Genomic DNA, 17,410 nt, shown 5'->3' on the forward strand with positions numbered 1-17,410 from the left:
AATATCTGAAGTCAATTCTGCTCAAAATGCGGGCATACCTCTAACCTCCCGCAAACATAGAAGGCTGAACTCCTTGAGTAGTTAAATACCAGGTGGGCTGTGGCAACCACCTGCCATTATACCAGGAAAATTTGGCCAAAGATTGATGTAACCCTCTCTCAGTTTAGTAGTCGGGGTAATAACTATACACTGCCTGATGGGCACACAGGGAAAAGTGTTAGTATACCCCACCAACAATTTTTGTCACAGGGTGCAGAGACAACCATGTTTCTTTCACTTCCACTTCCATCATTTTTCCCGCAGGGTATTTCAAAACTTGCTGCACATGGCGGTATGTATGTATGTATGTATTTTGCACACTAAGCCATTCATAGTTATGTAGCTCTGTAAAGGTTTAAGCTTGAGTGCGCTGCATCACACACAGCACTTCATAGCACAGAACTTGCCAACTTATTCTTCTTCTTTAACCACTATTCCTTACACACAAAATACTCGTACTCCACAACCTTTAAGCCAGCCACATGATAGCAAGATGGCCAAGAATGACGGTGCATATAAACGTTGCCGTGGACGACTGCGAATATCCAGTGACGGCACGCCACCATCAATTCAGTCTTTGCCGAGATTTTATCGTGTGCGAGTGGTTTTTTGTAGCGTTTGCGCAGTTGCAATTTCGACCGGTCCACATAGTATTTTGGCATAGTCTTGCAATTTTGGCCCGTCAGTTGTGCAGTGCCTACATACGTAGGAGCGTAACATAAAAACACACAGACACGTACTACTATGTATTATTAGAACATATTTTTTGTTGGCGTTCATCTGCATATGCAACACCCCATTAGCCGGTGTAGTCGATCCCGCGAGTACCATTTGACCGCTTGCTTATTTTTTTGTCTGTACTATTTTTGTGTTCTTTTAAAAAACAATCGACTGTGGCTTAGATAGATGACTCCAACTCATGGCAAAAATGTGAACAATGCGTAGTTGTACGAAGTGTTTCGCACTGTTAAAAGCAAAGTCGTTCAAATATTTAATCAAATAAAATTTTTTTCGCGGAAGTTAGTTTGAAAAACCACTTACAATAAGTACTTATGAAAGATTAAAATTCGTTACAGTCAAATATCATTGAGTTTCAAGTACATCTTAGACATACATAGTGTGCTGTGTTGTGTGTTGGTTCAGCAGTGTTTGTGTGTGTGAGTAAATGTGCACCACAAATAACTATTAAATTCATTCGCGGACACAATAGACAAATTTGCTGTCTGTTAACTTCTTCGTGTGTGCTAAGAAGACCAGTGCAGGACACCATACATGTACACATTGATGTTATTTGTAAAAGAGTTCGTTTACCTTAGCTTATGAAAATGTTGCAAGTTAACCTATTGATTGTGAGGTATTTATATCTAAAAAAAAAAAAGTTTTAAGATGGTTGTAAATTACCGTAACTTATCTACTTGACTATTGTACAGTGTATTGTTCAGAGGATAAGAATTTGCTATGTAGATAGTGAAATAAAAGGAAATATTTTAAACACGTGTATTACAGTAGTTCAGCTAACGGGTCGGATATTGGAAGTTGTTGTTGTGAAACGAATATGGTTTTTAATATGTTGCACTATGGGAAATTTGGCCAAAACCCTAGTTTCGGAAGTGCTGCCTTTAGTTTTTTGTTTTTTTTTTTTATTTGTATTTTTACAAAGAATAAATCATTGATTATGAGCCTGCATTTTTTTTTCTTTGGTTAAAGAAATTAAATCTATTATTTAATGTTTGATAAATTTGATAATAAGTGATATTAACGCCTGCTTAATGCGAAACTTTGGTTTTTTTTTCAACTTCATGTGGGCTAAAAAATTAGCTAAATTTTGCTTTTGGCATGCAATATGAAATTTCAATTTCCGAAAAAGGCTTTTTTGTAGGTAATCTTGATATTGTCATTAATGAACTAGTTACTCTTTGGGGAGAGAAACCAATAAACAAGAGGCAGTTTGCAAACTACCAAAGAAGGCCCAATAAGGTCATTGATTACCTTCAAATGGGCAAAACTATTACTGGCGAATATTATTCAGATTTTTTGGACACATTCGATATTCGATTTAAAGCAAAACCGACATCATCAGCGAAGAAATGACTGGGCGGTCAGAGACGATGGATCGAACCCAACTCCTACGGAGTGGATAAATAAAACGCTTTATTGCCGAAAAATATATATTTTATTGTAAAAGGCACTAATTCGCCACACTGTCCTCGTATGTAATAATCAGGGCTGGGAATATCATGTAAATGTACATACATAAATAATATTGTTTCAAAAGTCGAATATATGTAATTAACTTATACAAAAGTTACGTATATGAAATATAAAATTACGGGTGGCAAACAAATTAGTGTTTGAAGACGGTTGCCACATGTTTGAAAAGTTGCATTAAAATTATTTAATGAATTATTCAAAGACGGATATCAATCGAAATGGGTTTTAAAAAGCGTTTTTCTGAAATATATTTAAGGGGTTGCCACATGTTTAAAAAATCAAATTGAATTTGAATAACGGCGAATAGGTAATTGAAATACCTACATACATATAACAATATGAGTGTCAGACGAAAGGGGTTAAGAAAGTTTTGGTTTGAAAATGTTTTGACGAAGATTGCCATTTGTTAGAAAAGTCGAATATAACGAAAGAGATATTTAGTTTGAACACTAAGAATATTTTTGAGATGTTTGAATATGGTTGCCACCTGTTTATAAATTTAGATCCAAATTATTCGACGAGTCAAATTAATTATTGAAAGATGGGTATCAATCGAAATGGGTTTGAAAGACTTTCTTTTTGAACTACATTTAGAGGGGTGGTCAAATTTAATTATATTCATCAGAAATTTAAAATATGTATCGCTATATCAGACGAAGGAAAGTTAAAAGGTTTAAGCTTGAAAATGCTTTTGAGGAAATCGTTAGTTTGGGCATTTGGGATGTTTGAAGAGGGTTGCCACATGTTTTAAAAGTTACATTCAAAAATGGGCTTTAAAGGATTTGTTTATGAAATATCTTTAAGAGGGTTGCCACATGTTCAGAAAATCAAATTCAACTTGAATTAAGGCAAACGGTAATTATATTCATACATATGAATGTATAATAATATGGGTGTCAGACGAAAGGGGTTTAAAAAGGTTTTAGTTCGAAAAGATTTTTAAGAGGGTTGCCACCTGTTTGATAAGTCGAACTTAGTAACTTATACACAGGTTATATGAAATATTAAAATGTGGGTATCAAACGAAAAAGTTTTAAGAAATATTTAGTTTGAACATTCGGAATATACTTGAGTGTGTTGGTGTTGGTTGATTTTTCCCACAGGGTGGTAAGATGATTTTTTTTTTTAACGAATTTCCGACATCCCTTGTCAAGTTTGGTTTGCAGACGAACCGGTTTCGGTATTGTGCCATCTTCAGTGCCATTTTTTTTTTGAGAATTTTTTTTGTTGAAGGTGTTTTGCATTTTTTCCATATAAAGTATTTTCGGAAAAAAATTTTGTATGGAAGAGACAAAAATTGCCAAAAATCAACAGTGATTCCTAACTACTTAAAACTTGCACTTTATTATAATAAAATTGATTGGGCTACAAATCTGCATACCCAAAAAAACATCTAAAAAATTTGATTAACAAGTTGAAAATTGTCAAGAAAATTTGCTGAATTTTCGGGAGTTTTGCACAAAGTTTAGTAATTATATTTTTTTTTTTTGTGTGGTAGAATGAACTTATACGAAATTAGCGGAAAAATATTAGAATGGAAATTGTTTCATATATTGTGAAAAAATTGCTGTGCCAATACTTTGTCCCGGCAGTGTATGTATAATGTTTAGATTTAATTTTTTTTTCTAAATTATAAAAATATATGTTTTCTGTCACTACGCTTACAAAAAAAAATTCATCAACTTTCGTCAAATACTTTAAGATAAAATGAGTTTTGAAAATAACGATTGCTTAAAAATATATTTGCTTATAAAAACTTTAAAAATTTAAATTTTTCAAAAAGAAATCTCAGAATCCCTTTCACATCTATAAACCGCTCTACTCACAAATTTTCATGAGAAACTTACGACATGACTGAATGAAATCCGAGGTCCAGTTGAGAAATCTTCAACCATGTCGGGCTTTAGAACTTCTATTTCAATTTTTTTGTAGTGTCTTTAATTTTTGAATAATATGGGCTTATACAAAATGGCCCGTGGTCATAGAGAAGTAAGAAAAAGGTTGAAACGATTAAAATTTTGTTTTATTGTAATCACCATTTTAACTCTTTAATAGTCAATTTAAAATGCATTTTATGGCAAAAACAGAATTTTAACTTTAAAATGAGGAGAACGCGGTTTTAAAATGGTACAATATGGTTCTAAGTTTTGTTTTGTGGTTGAAGTAGTAAACGCAATAGCACCCAGGTTCGGTCCCCACTAAAATTCTATGAATTTTGAATCGTTTGTTTATATTTTTTGACATAATAGTACCTTAAAAGAGAGCGGATCTGAGTGGTCAATGACACCTTGTTTAATACATCTTGAGCTTATAATTAAATATATGTATCTGTCATACACATATGAAGTTTTTCGTAAATCAATCTTTGAAAGAAGTAAAAAAACAGCATCAAAAATCCCATTCTTACGGTTCCGTTGAAATGATTTTTAAATATTTTTATGCAGATACTTTAAGCTTAATTTTTTTGTGTCCTCTGAGGGGACTATTTACAAAAAGTTCTTTAAAAAACTACATATTTTAATTCATAAAAAAAAATCAATTTTGGAGGTATTTTCAAATCGGTCCAGCTCACTTAAATCTTAATATTTTTCCAAAATATTTTAGTGGACGTCTTAAAATTTAATAAATTTTTTAATCCCGACGGAAAAATAGCAACTTTTTTTGGTGATGCAGTCTAATGTACATGCATACGCGTAGTGTAGTTAATATTCATCATCAGCATTAATTTGTATATTAACTTATTTTCCGAGGTTGGAAGTGTGTAATTATTCATACACACATTGGGGGTGTCCCAGATATAGGTTATGCAAAATTCCATAGGTATACCCTCCGATCTCATGAGCTATTCATCCTTCCCCGGTAACAGCGCATCTCTGCACGCCCGATTACACAATTTTTCAGCCACTTTTAAGATCAATTATGAAAAGGAAAACAAACTCCATGCTCAAACGCTCCGACCAACCATAACACCATGATACCCCTGCTCTTAGAAGTCTAAAGCGGGGATCAAACGATTTGTACATTTGTACAGATTTGTACATTTTCACAGTTACAGGGTACTGTTGTTTGGAAAGTTTTTTATTGAGTTCAACTCAATGTTTCTAAACAATACCACTCTGTGACTGCCAAACTGTACAAATCTGTACGAATGCACAAATCCTGTGAGCCCTGCTTAAAGGCTAGCTACTCTCACATAAGTGAGCGCCCTACAGCCTTCAGTAGTAAACTCACCACCTAGCGAACAGACTGTGTATATATTGTTGCAAATGGACACAGGGTCAGCTTGATAACCTCCGGTAGGGCCAATGATTTCACCATCTAAAGCCACCCGCCGAGTGTAATGTACCGGCGCCGTCGAGCAAAGAAACAACGTCAACGAGCCCAATCCATTGCTGTAATGGCGTCGTAGACAAACGCAACGAGGATCCCGAGACACCTACGCAAGTAGGTCCAACCAACATAGTGGAGCTTGGCTAATAGTCATAACCTCGGAACCAGCGAATAACTCGGAGAGGCTGCTAGAGATTGTCAGGCATAACCACGCACTTTTGGATCGAACATTAGTGCAGTTTATCTTACTTTTCAACTTCGAAAGCTTACAACATAGGTAACTGTGGCTCGAAAAGACCACCCTCAAGGTCTTTAAAACCGACTAAGAAACTTTAGCCAACTTGGCAGCATTCATAAAAAAATTGTCAGAGATAGCCTAATGTATATCGAGTATAAATATGTGCATACATAAAAACCACAAACTGATTGTCAATTAATGTAGATAAATTTTTATCCTTTTGATTTTTCCATTTTACCTCTCTTTTTACATAAAAGAACTGATTAATATTCAATGAAGTACTCTATGGAAGCAATTTTTCTATCTACATACCGACGTCCATATAATAGCAATACTTAAACTTGAAAAAGCATATGTTAGTAGGTGTATCTTTATAGCTATTCATGCCTATATTTATATAAACATTTGTGTGCATATTTCTATACATGCATACATATGTATGTACACCCAAACTCGTATTTGTATGTATCTGAACTGTAGTAGTTCACAACAAAATCGCAACATAAATTGCAGACTGTGGTGGCTTGTCAAAAAATGAAAATTATGTTGATATTCTCTTTCGCATTATACTTGCATATACATAGTATGTATGTATGTACTATGTATATATGTACTTATATATCCACATAATAAATACCCTACTCATACCTGGGTTGTTGACTTAACAAAGCAAAAATTTTGTTTGTTCTTGTACAACTCACAATTTATTATCCACTGTTGCAGTGGTGGGCTTGTTTTAAGATATGCCTTTGTGTATGAGTTCGTAAAAAAACAAACAATTATGTGCATGCATAAATTTTGTATCGAAGCTGAAGTCTGTTCGAATACATACAGTGATGGAAAAAATAATAGGAACGTATCACCTGCGATTTTGCAACGAACTATTGCCGGTAGCCCCCTACAGCTGTGAGTGGGCGGTTGGGCCTAGCTGGAGGGTTGTGCCCTGCCATCATCTATACCTATCCACCGCCATTCGGGAGGCGGTTGAACACCGACGACAGGAGAAGTCATGTGTAACAATAAATATCTTCATCTACTCAGACAGTCAGGCCGCACTCAAAGCTCGGTCATTTGGAGATCAAAAACCGTAGCGGATGCAAAAATGAAGAGGAGTCAGAATCCTTGCGGCCCCTGTTGTGTGAATGCCTCGCACTTTGTAGAAGAGGACCAAAGTTCATGGGTTGGCATACGGCAACTTCTGGGTATCGCGAAATCCACACGATGCACAGTGGTTCCACACAGCAAAAAAGCTGGCCAAAAATCAAAATCAAATCAGACCAAGTTCAAACTGCTCACTTGTAGGTTTTTTGGGACACTAATTACGAATCTGATATATAATTTATAAAAGTCAAAATCGTCAATCAAATATGGCAGCCTGAATCACTTAATCTCAACAAAAATTACAAATTTGGGGTTTTAGGGGTCGCTAACTACTATAATAACACTGTGCTATAAAAAAATTCACGAAATCCCCCGAAACAAAACTTGATGTAGATTGTAGGTGAGGTTAAGTACAATATTAAAATAGGTTTATTATAATTCCTGATCCCCAAAATTTAAAAAAAAAAAAACGTTATTTTCGTACTTGATCCACTTATTTATTAACGGCTTGATTATTTTTCATCCGATTTTAAAAAATAGGCATGTTTTGAAAAGGAGATTTAAATACGTTTAAAAGGTGTATGAATAGTATTTATATTATGAGACATGTTGGGAGTTTTATCAGGTAAAATTTTGAAAAATTTTGTGCATATTTTCAATTTTGACCATCGCTAATTTAAAGAATGTCTATGAAACTTGCCAAATATGAGAATTTATTTTCAAACAAATTGATACCTTACTCAAGGGCATAGGATAAAAATCGTCGATGTTAAGCAATTTCAGTAGAAATACGGCCTTGATTTTGATTTTTTTTTTAGCAGTGGTGCTAAGGAACTCGTAACTATTTACTCAAATTTGATATACATATACAATCGCTCTTTAGCAAAAAATTGGTTTTTCATAGAATTTTGTTAAAATGGAATATCAGATATGTACATATATGTATCTCAAAAACTACTTCACCAATCTCGACCTAATTTGGTACAAACCTTTTGCTTAGCTTCCTTAAGTTAACAATTTTTTAAATCGAACGAAAACCACGTGCTCCACCCCCGTAACGGTGATTTCAAAAACTCAACACTAGCTATACCTGGTTAAAAATAAAAGGAAACGCGCAGATATCCGCAGCTAAATTTTTTTATTTTATGTTAAAGCGGTACCTACTGGAACTGGTTTTGTAGCTCAACAACTTTAAAATTGTCCACCTCATACAGTCAGCGAAGCATTATTCAAATAAAATACACATAAATAAATAATAAAATGTGTAATGTAGTATTTTAATAAATATCATGAACTTACTTGTTTAGATGCCCACAATAATATGTGATAAAGATATTACTCCGATCACGTTTTTAGAGTATTTATAACGGATACAAAGTTGATTTTTAAAAGTATAAAAAAAAACCAGCAATTTCGCGAGCTGCGACTAAGCGCATCCATGAGTAGGAACTTCTGCACTGTCTTTTCAGTAAAAATATCCGTTATTTTGATCTTTATAAAACTACTATAAATTAAGCGTTTTGTCGTTTTTGAACGCTATCCGATAGAGGCAATATTTTCATATCAAATAAAATGGGTTTGACAGCTTATTTAATTCCCTTACACAAAAAAGTTTGTTCCTTTAATAAAATTGTTGTTTTATTACAAAAAAAAAAATCCAGAAGAAAAGCAAAACTCTCAAAACAAAAAATTAAATTTTTATTGAATTTTTTATGGTTTGCTTGCAGCTGCGCATCCTTTTCACAATTTTATATCACTCGAACAACCAGTATGTAGTAGTAGTGCTATTCAAGAAGCAAACCGCCCGCTAGGTCACGTGGTCCAAAGTTATACGGTAACATACATAAAAAAATAATCCGATGAATTTATAACCTTATGTCTTTCTTGGAAGTCGGAGAAGAAGTGAGAGAAAATATATTTCCAATAACATCCCGGAAATGAAAATCTTTCAAGAAATTACGGAGTTATTCTTAAACAGTTTCCAGCAAGGACTTTCTAAGGGCATTCATCATTTTTCCCACTGGATAGAAAAGTTCATAATAATAACAACAGATTGACGCTTAGAGCTTACACAGACGGCAGCGCCGATCCGGATTAACTCGGGAATTAACTGCAATTGAACCGGATTAAGGAATTTAAGTGAAAAAGTACTTTAGTTTTTTGAATTTTATATGGAAATTGACAGAAAAAAATCATTTTCCATTTAAACTGCTGGTAAATTTTATTTGAACAAATTTTGCCTTATCCTAAGTTTCATCCAAATAAAATTCACCCGAAAATCTTTATTCCGCCCATAGTAAATACATGAAAGCCAAAAGCGAAAGGTGACCTGTTTCGGCGAAAATGAAACTCATGATAACTCTGATTGAGTAAAACAATCCTAGCAAAAACTTTTCATTTTCTGGGAAGCACTTATTTTTGTATCAATGCAGTAGTAACGCATTACAGGTCTCATCAAAACAATTTTCGCTTTATTCGATTACCTCCAATGACATGCACATGTTAAGGTAATGCATTCCGTGAACGAGAAGGTAAGCGGTTACTCTCGAAAGTGCTTCCCTAATCGAACAGCAGCTATGAAATATATGGAGTTAAGAAATGCATTCCGATTGGCGCTAATGGATGCACTGTTATGCTGGCTAACCACGGAGCCGTCAAGAAAATATAAAAAGAAGCCACAAACGCTGCGGAGACGATATGCTTCTTTTATAAATTAAATAACAGCATTTCGAAATTGGCTAAAATTGCACTTACCAAAAAAGGGTCAGATAATATCAGAGAAGTCACATCGTTTTTTTTTTAAGTTTCAAGACCAAAAAGTAACAATTTTATCTCGCTTCTTATGGAAAAAGAGAGAGAAACACGATGGTTCCAAAGACACGATTCGGTTGTTCACTTGTGACAGTCGGCATTCTAGAAATTGTAAAAGTACTGATAAAAAATAAGTGAATGGAAATGTAGAACGATTGGAACAAAAGCGTCCCATGTACTATGTAATTTTTTATTTCTTATTGGTACAGCCACTGAGTGTGGTTTTGCAGAAAGAATCTATAGGCCATCCGAAGGCATCAAAAATTTTAACTACTTTCTTTGCAACACTAAGCAATCGATAAATCCATGTAGAAGATCACTTTCATCTGTAACAGTCAAAATGTAAAAATCTGCACAAATGTACAAATCGTATGGATCACACATTGACATTGAAGTAAAAAAACCCAAAACCGAGAAGTCATCGAAACAATCATCGATCTCACAACTGTGAAGAATACTACCTACAAAATCTCTGCATACATACCCTCAATTGGAATGGTCACAGAGGGCGTGGTATTCCAAAGATGTTCTGAAAAGTTTTAATCTCAGTCTGCTGTCACCTAAGCTTAACATTCACTTAGAAGCAAAAGATACCATCGAACTTATTAACTGCCTTGTAGAACGTTTTAGTGAGGCTTTAAGCTTAGTATCCAGCTCTCAAGAAAAGCAAGAACTCTATATAAAATGAGGCGCAGTTTTCAAGAAATTTGCTACGCTTTCTACTACGGGTTTCTAAAGTTTTTTTTGGGAAAAAAAGAGCACAAGGCAACCCACGTTTACAACAGAAATATATGCCCGACCCATTATTTCTTGGCGAAAGAGTGAGGCAACAGGTTGTGAAATATCAGATGCCGAAATCATATCATTTTTTCTTGACCGTTTTCTTAAGAGCTGGAAACTAAGCTTAAACAAAAATTTTGGGTAGGATCAGGTTTAGCGTTTTGACAGCAGCAATCGAAGCTGAAAATTGAGTCCGGTATTCAAAATGCATCTGATATCGCGACACTCACACATTGTGATAATGATTTATGACCGACTATTAATACTCTAAAAGTTATTTTTGGACTTTTATTTTATTTGAAATAAAATAATCGGTCAACCCCGACTTTAGTTTTTAAAAGTCCAGTAATAACATTTAAATTTGGCCAAGTATTTTTTTAAGCCGAAATAAAAGTCTTTTCCTAATAAAAAAACGAGCTTTAAAAAATTGTAATCTTTAAAATTTAACGATTACGACTACTGTAGTCGTAATTGTACTTTTTATGATTACGATTATAGTTCTCGTAATCCAAAAAAAAACTATATAGTGCTTTTCCATGGTCAAGCATAGTCTCAGAAGTTTCAGTTTAATAACAACAAATTTGAATATTCGAATGGCTTTTGGCTATAACTTACAATTCTTTTTTCATAATTTACTGACATTGTAAAAGAGTTTTGCATACAAGACATAGAGTTAGATACTCTTTTTAGCGAATTTTTAGAATTTAGACATTTTAGCCTTTCAAAGTTTTGCGTAGTTGAAAAATGTAAATTTTAGCCATGAGGAATTATAGATGAAATCCTGAAATAGTGCTACTTTTCCACAGTTTGAAAAAACATGTAATTTTTTTTTTTTTTTTCAATACCACACTCAACGGAAGCAACTGAGAGGATCTTAAGTATAAAGTTTGCTTCCTGGCGCAAAAGGGAGAAACCGGCTTCTAATTAAAATTTTTTTTTGGTGAACTTCATATTAAAATTAATTTTAAAATGAAATGTATACAATTCTTTGACTATTTAAACAATGAAGATGGAAATGATCATGACATTATTTCTATTCAAAAATGTCATAGATAAAAAATTATTTATTGGCTTCTGTGCACACTCATGTTAAAATGAATAACACTTTTATTTTTTATGAACTATATTTTATTTATATACCAAAATATTGTTAAATAGTAGCGTTTAAAAGTATTATCTGATGCTTACATTTATAGTTTTGCTTTGAATAAAAATTTATGTATGAAAAGTACTGATTTCTTAGCATGGAAAAGTCCAACGTACTGAATGCCGGCATTGTTTATACAACAGTACTAACTACTAGATAAAATGTATATATGTATGTATGTATGTAACTCAAACTGGAAATTTATGAAGTGTAACTACTTTACATTGCAAGTTCTCTAATTTACGAAAAAAATTAACAACAGTGTTAATTCCGACAAATTCCACGATTTACATACTTATGTACATAAGTACGGGCATATGTATGTATATGCACATCTAGACATCTAGCGAACAACATACATACATAATGTACCTACATACATGGGTATGGGTACATAGAGAACAACTTGTTTTGCTTTTATTCCACTATCCTTTTCTTCTTATTGCTTAAATTATTTGCGGTTCCCACTCTTTTTTTCACATGCAATTCTGGAGTTACATATGTATGTACATACATAAATTGCATGCAATTCCACATGTACATATGTATGCTGAGCACGTCGAAAGGCATTTCTTTATTATTGCATCTACATACATATGTACGTATTCTTGATGTTGGGTCTGTGCCAGGTCTGTGCCATCAGTTCAATGGTAATTTGTTGGTGGCGGGTACACCAAAGGCACCCCCAACTGAAATCACGTCATTTAACATCAAATCGATTAACTAGCGTAATTTGCATACATAATTTAGGTTTAAAGCTATTATCGCTTCATTTCCTTGTATGTATATTTCTTCGATATCTTACCTATTGCTTTGTCATTCGGTTACAATAGAATGAGGCTGATGTTGAGGTTACTAACAGTAACTCTGATAAACAGTGGGTTTTGCTAAACAAAACTAAATTGTTTTTTTTTTTTTATAAACCGTATATAAACCTCATACTTAGTTTTATTCAATCACCCTCAGTTTTCCTTAAAAATTACATGAAGTGACTACGCGTATTTGTGTGCTCCTGACAAATTAGCGTTAAAACGGCATTTTTTGTGATTGTTGTTGCTACACATCGTAAGAGAATGCCCTGAGTGTATGTAAATCATCCTGATAACTTTTGTTATATTTGCGGTCAACTAACTGTTAAAAGTTAGTATCGTAGTAAAAAAAAAAAAACAAAATCAGAAACAGAAATTCCGAAAAATCAGCCATGCCAAAATAAAAATGGGAAATTTGTAGGGCCGCAAATTAGATACCTATTGGCTGATGGACAGTTTGAAGAAAAGCTTTATCCGATCGACAAATCCGCATTGACATGTTTTTGAAATGTTGTTCGTAACTTTTTTGGAAACCACAAAGCGGATAGCTAGAGTTGGTCAGCAACTTTTTAACAGCCTACACGAAAATGGGATGCAATATGTCGCTCAAGATAAATAAACTTCTTACACTCACATTTAAATTTTTCCCTGAAAATTTGGGTGGCGTTAGCGCGACGAACACGGCGAAGGGTTCCATCAGGATATATCTAACATAGAAGAATGGTACCAGGGAAAATGGAGTCCAAATATGTTAGCTAGCTGTTGGACACTAAAAAGGGATATACTTGATGCTAAATATTCCCGAAAATCCTAAATAAAATTAAAAGATTATTTATTTTTCTTCATTAAATATTGTTTTCAAGCGCATTTCATTAAATTTTACTTAAATGCTGTTGCAAAAAAATCAGGGTCATTGAATTAGACTTAGTAGATACAAAATAACCCTTTCAATTTCATTTAACTTTTATTAAGGTCATTTTTGTACATCAGTGTAATTATACTATTTAGCATTATGGAATGTGAGAGTGAATACCCGAATAAGAAGTGGTACATACTCGTACATATGTCAAATCGGCCAATGGTTGGAATCGTCCATTTTATGATTTGGATGAATTTTGGTTGGCACTTTTTTTTATCATTTAACGACGTTCTGCCGAAGGAAAATTCACTTCAAAAAATTCAAAATTCAAAATTAATTTTTTTTTCCTTAAGGTATCCAAAATTCTTAATTTCACAAATTCCCATATCGTCATCTGTACGTGGGTAACATACGACAATCTTTTACCCAGGTGACGATATGTTGAAAGTTTATTTTTTAGATATCTCAAAAACCAATATATAGTTACAAAAATTGTTCTGGTCTGGTTTTAAAATGATATTTAGCGCTATAAAGAAAAAATATACCTACACTGGTGGCCCGATAATTAGAAACTTATAAAAGTTTTCACAAATTTTTTTTATACAAAATACTTCAAATGATTTTAAAAGATTCTGAAATTTTTGAAAAGTGGTTTTTAAGATATCAGTTTTAGAATTATGAAAAAAATTATATTCAATTGAAATTTATTTTAAATTTAGATTTTGCAAAAAAAAAACTTAGAATTTCTAAGATTATCTCAAAAAAATACCATGTTGGAAATTTCAGAATCTCTTAAGATCAGTTAGCGGTACATATGTATTGTATAAAAAAAACTGTGCCCAAAATTGCTTCTATGTTGTCTTGAATTTCAAAATTCTGTAATTTTTTCAAATTGTTTTCAAGAATATTTTATATAGCCACAAATACCACCTTTAAAACGAGACCAGAACAATTTTTGTAACTATAATATTTTTGAGATATTCAAAAATAAACCCTCGAAATTTGGAAATTTCGTTATATGATAAAAGAAAAGTTCTAGCCGAAATTCCACATCAAAAATTGTCTATTCCAATCATTGGTCATTTGGCATTAATTAACCCATATGAATAAAAATTTTATTTTTGCAACCAAGATTTTTCTTTGATTTGCTTAAAATCTCTACTGTTAAGTGGCTCATGTCTTTAATCCTTGTCTAATTCACGTCAAACCCTCACTACTTACTTTAATAAGGATTTTACATGGTGTAAGTGTTTTTATTTTTTTAATTTTGATTTGAGTCTTTATTGCAGAGGGCCATCGATATGTATTTAGTTCAAACAAGTTTATTAAATTATGATATATATGTATATGTACATGTATACATACACATAACAATTTCTCTATTTTAGCTTATGCTGTCTAGCATTTTTCAACAATTTCGCTCAGTGCTCTACGGGAATGGACGATAATGAGAAGGAGGATACAAGCTTATTACGACCAAGAACGTATTCCATTAAAAATTGGATGGCGAAGGATAGAAGCATTACGCAAAGAGAAAATTATAAAAAATTTCAGAAGAAAGGATCGTCACACCGCTATGAACACGAGCCAATAGAGCGACACTTTCCCACTGACACAATAGAAAGGAGAAATTTTGATACTTACAAACCATTGACAAAAAATTCACACACTTTAAACAAGAAAATGCTTAAGTAAGTTTATATATATTTCCATTACGATATATTCAATATATATAGTCATGTGTAGAATATTAATACCCCTATTAATCGTTTGAAATCTGTTCATAAAGTTGTAATTCGCTATGCCTTTGCGGCAAAGACAAAAACATTAGTATGGATTATTTACTTGAGGTAGCGGAATCAGGCCTTATCTTTGTAATAATTCCATTTAATTAGTTGGTTTATAAATCATACTGATTTAATACTTTTTTATTTCACCTTACTTTTCTGCCCATGTATTTTCATTTTACACTGTGTAAATAAATAAATAACACAATGCAACAATCAAAAAGTGATGGGAATGAAAGCAATTGCATTCATTTAGGGAGGACCAAATAGAAATGTATACCAAAATATTGGTAAAATTTGGTTACCATTTTTTTATGTCGACTTGAAGTTGTAGATCTAAAAAAACTCATCAGAATTTACTTTTTTTTTAATTTTTAACAAAATTTTGGGTGTCCAGTTTATGCTCCAATTCTTAAATTGATCGATGCATTGTGGAAGGTTTAATTTTTTTATTTTTGATTAATGAACTTCTTTAAACTTATAGTATTTTATTATAAATTTTTATTTAAATAGTAAATTGGGATTCATTAAAGTGAAGGCACCTAACAGTCATCATAGAAAACGACTGGCTGTGGAATCAAGACGTCACACATCTCCAGATGATTCACATATGTTCATTATAAAGCTGCCACCGAATTTCGTATATTACACCAATCCAAAAGCTGAAGCTAATAGCATCAGTGACATCAAAACGAACTCACATAAGGTAAATAATATATGATAAATTAACCTAAATTCCAATTAATCGTAAGCACCGTCTGCTCGTACGTTTATATATACATTTGGGTGGTCCAAAAAAAAGTAATGTCGGAATTTCAATGCTCTCACAATTGGAAGAGAAACAGAAGAATTCTATACCATATATGTACTTGAAATATGTTTTTTTGATATATAAAATAAATACATGGAAAATAAAAAGAGCGGCATATTTTTCGATATAGAAAAATTCTAGGGGTAAGAGAATTAAAATTCGGACTTGACTTTATTGTTATTATGAACCTTTGGACTACCCTAATATATAAATTTAACAAACCATCTATAAAGTTGCTAAATATTTTCGTATTTGTTTCGTCCTCAGTCTACATACATATGTACTTACAACAAATGTCCTTTAAATTTTCTCCTTTTCAAGGTCTCTACCTTCCCATTTAGCTCAAATGGCAAGCCGGATCGCATATACCACTGGAATTTGCCAGTTCTACAGAAAATACTCGGAAGCAAACAAACACCGCCACATACTGATGTCAATGGCAAGAAATATATTATCAATTTTAAAAAATTTGCAAACTTTCAAAAACCATGGGAAAATGACAGTATTGAGAAATCCTATAAATCCAACTACAAAAAATCTTTAAATCATAAGTCACCTTCATATTATGCGCCAAATGCAGCAGTCAATAGAAATAGTTTTAATCGATATTTTTCTGCCAATGGCAAACCGAAGGGCTTCTATGTCATAAAGGAAAATCAGAAGAAAAATATTCATTATAAGAATATTGTGCCATGAAAACGTTCATAATTCTACTATTAAAATAACTGCATAGTTATGTATACGTACATATATTTTTGTATTACTTTACGATATTACTTTACGATATTTTCTAATGAATCTTAAAAAGAAAATCCTGGTCAACTTCATAAGATTTAAAATAAGAAAGAGACTTACATTACATTATTTACTATTAAAGCTAAATTAAGTGGCTTTAAACCTATGCAAAACAACAATAATTGTAATTCTAAATTCTAACTTAAAACTAATAAAACAGCGGACTCACTGCCAAATGATCGTACATATCGCACAGCTAAATCTAAAATGAGCTAGCTCAAAATTCAGAGAGGGAAATTTAACTGCTTGGGGATCGTAGATACAGATTCAATGCAATTAATACAAAAAAAAAAAAAAAAACAAAAAAAAAAAAATGTTTCCATTAATTGATTTATGCAAAAAAAAAATTGCCCAAAATTTTTTTCGAGTTAATCGCACTTTAGACTAGATGTGCGATTTGTAGTTGTTAGGCTTAAGTAAAAAGAAAACCATTCATTTAAAATATGCATAGGTATGTACATTGAACTGTACCAGTAAAGTATTTTTGCAACTAAGTTTAAAAAAAATTGCCGAACCTCGGAGTCGCATTCTTACATTTTATAGTGACGTTGGGCAATAAAAAATATTTAAATAATTCTGCTGCAAAAATCGAAATACTCACTTCCTTAACAAAAGTTGAATAGTTTTTGGTGATCTTAAATTTACTGTCATTAAGGTGGTTCGTTGGCGCGCTGTCACTGAGTGCTGTTGAG

At 32.7% G+C, this 17,410-nt stretch overlaps 2 protein-coding genes across 2 annotated transcripts; one reads left to right on the top strand and one right to left on the bottom strand.

Annotated features, from left to right (window-relative positions):
• Window positions 1-452: 452 nt before the first annotated feature.
• Window positions 453-894, bottom strand: LOC108372583 (uncharacterized). Its single transcript, XM_017628311.1, has 2 exons — window positions 774-894; window positions 453-736 (listed from the first exon to the last, which is right to left on the bottom strand). The coding sequence occupies exons 1-2, from the start codon at window positions 868-870 to the stop codon at window positions 471-473; spliced, it is 363 nt and encodes a 120-aa protein (XP_017483800.1). The 5' UTR covers window positions 871-894; the 3' UTR covers window positions 453-470.
• On the top strand, window positions 598-16,829 carry LOC108372582 (uncharacterized). The gene is made up of 4 exons (XM_017628310.1): window positions 598-1,393; window positions 14,714-15,016; window positions 15,626-15,818; window positions 16,245-16,829. Exons 1-4 carry the CDS (start codon window positions 1,359-1,361, stop codon window positions 16,617-16,619), a joined length of 906 nt encoding a protein of 301 aa, XP_017483799.1. The 5' UTR covers window positions 598-1,358; the 3' UTR covers window positions 16,620-16,829.
• Window positions 16,830-17,410: the final 581 nt, after the last annotated feature.

This window comes from Rhagoletis zephyria, unplaced genomic scaffold, assembly GCF_001687245.7.
Source record: "Rhagoletis zephyria isolate East Lansing unplaced genomic scaffold, Rhagoletis_zephyria_1.1 Rzeph_scaffold_05883, whole genome shotgun sequence".
Lineage (NCBI taxonomy): Eukaryota > Metazoa > Arthropoda > Insecta > Diptera > Tephritidae > Rhagoletis > Rhagoletis zephyria.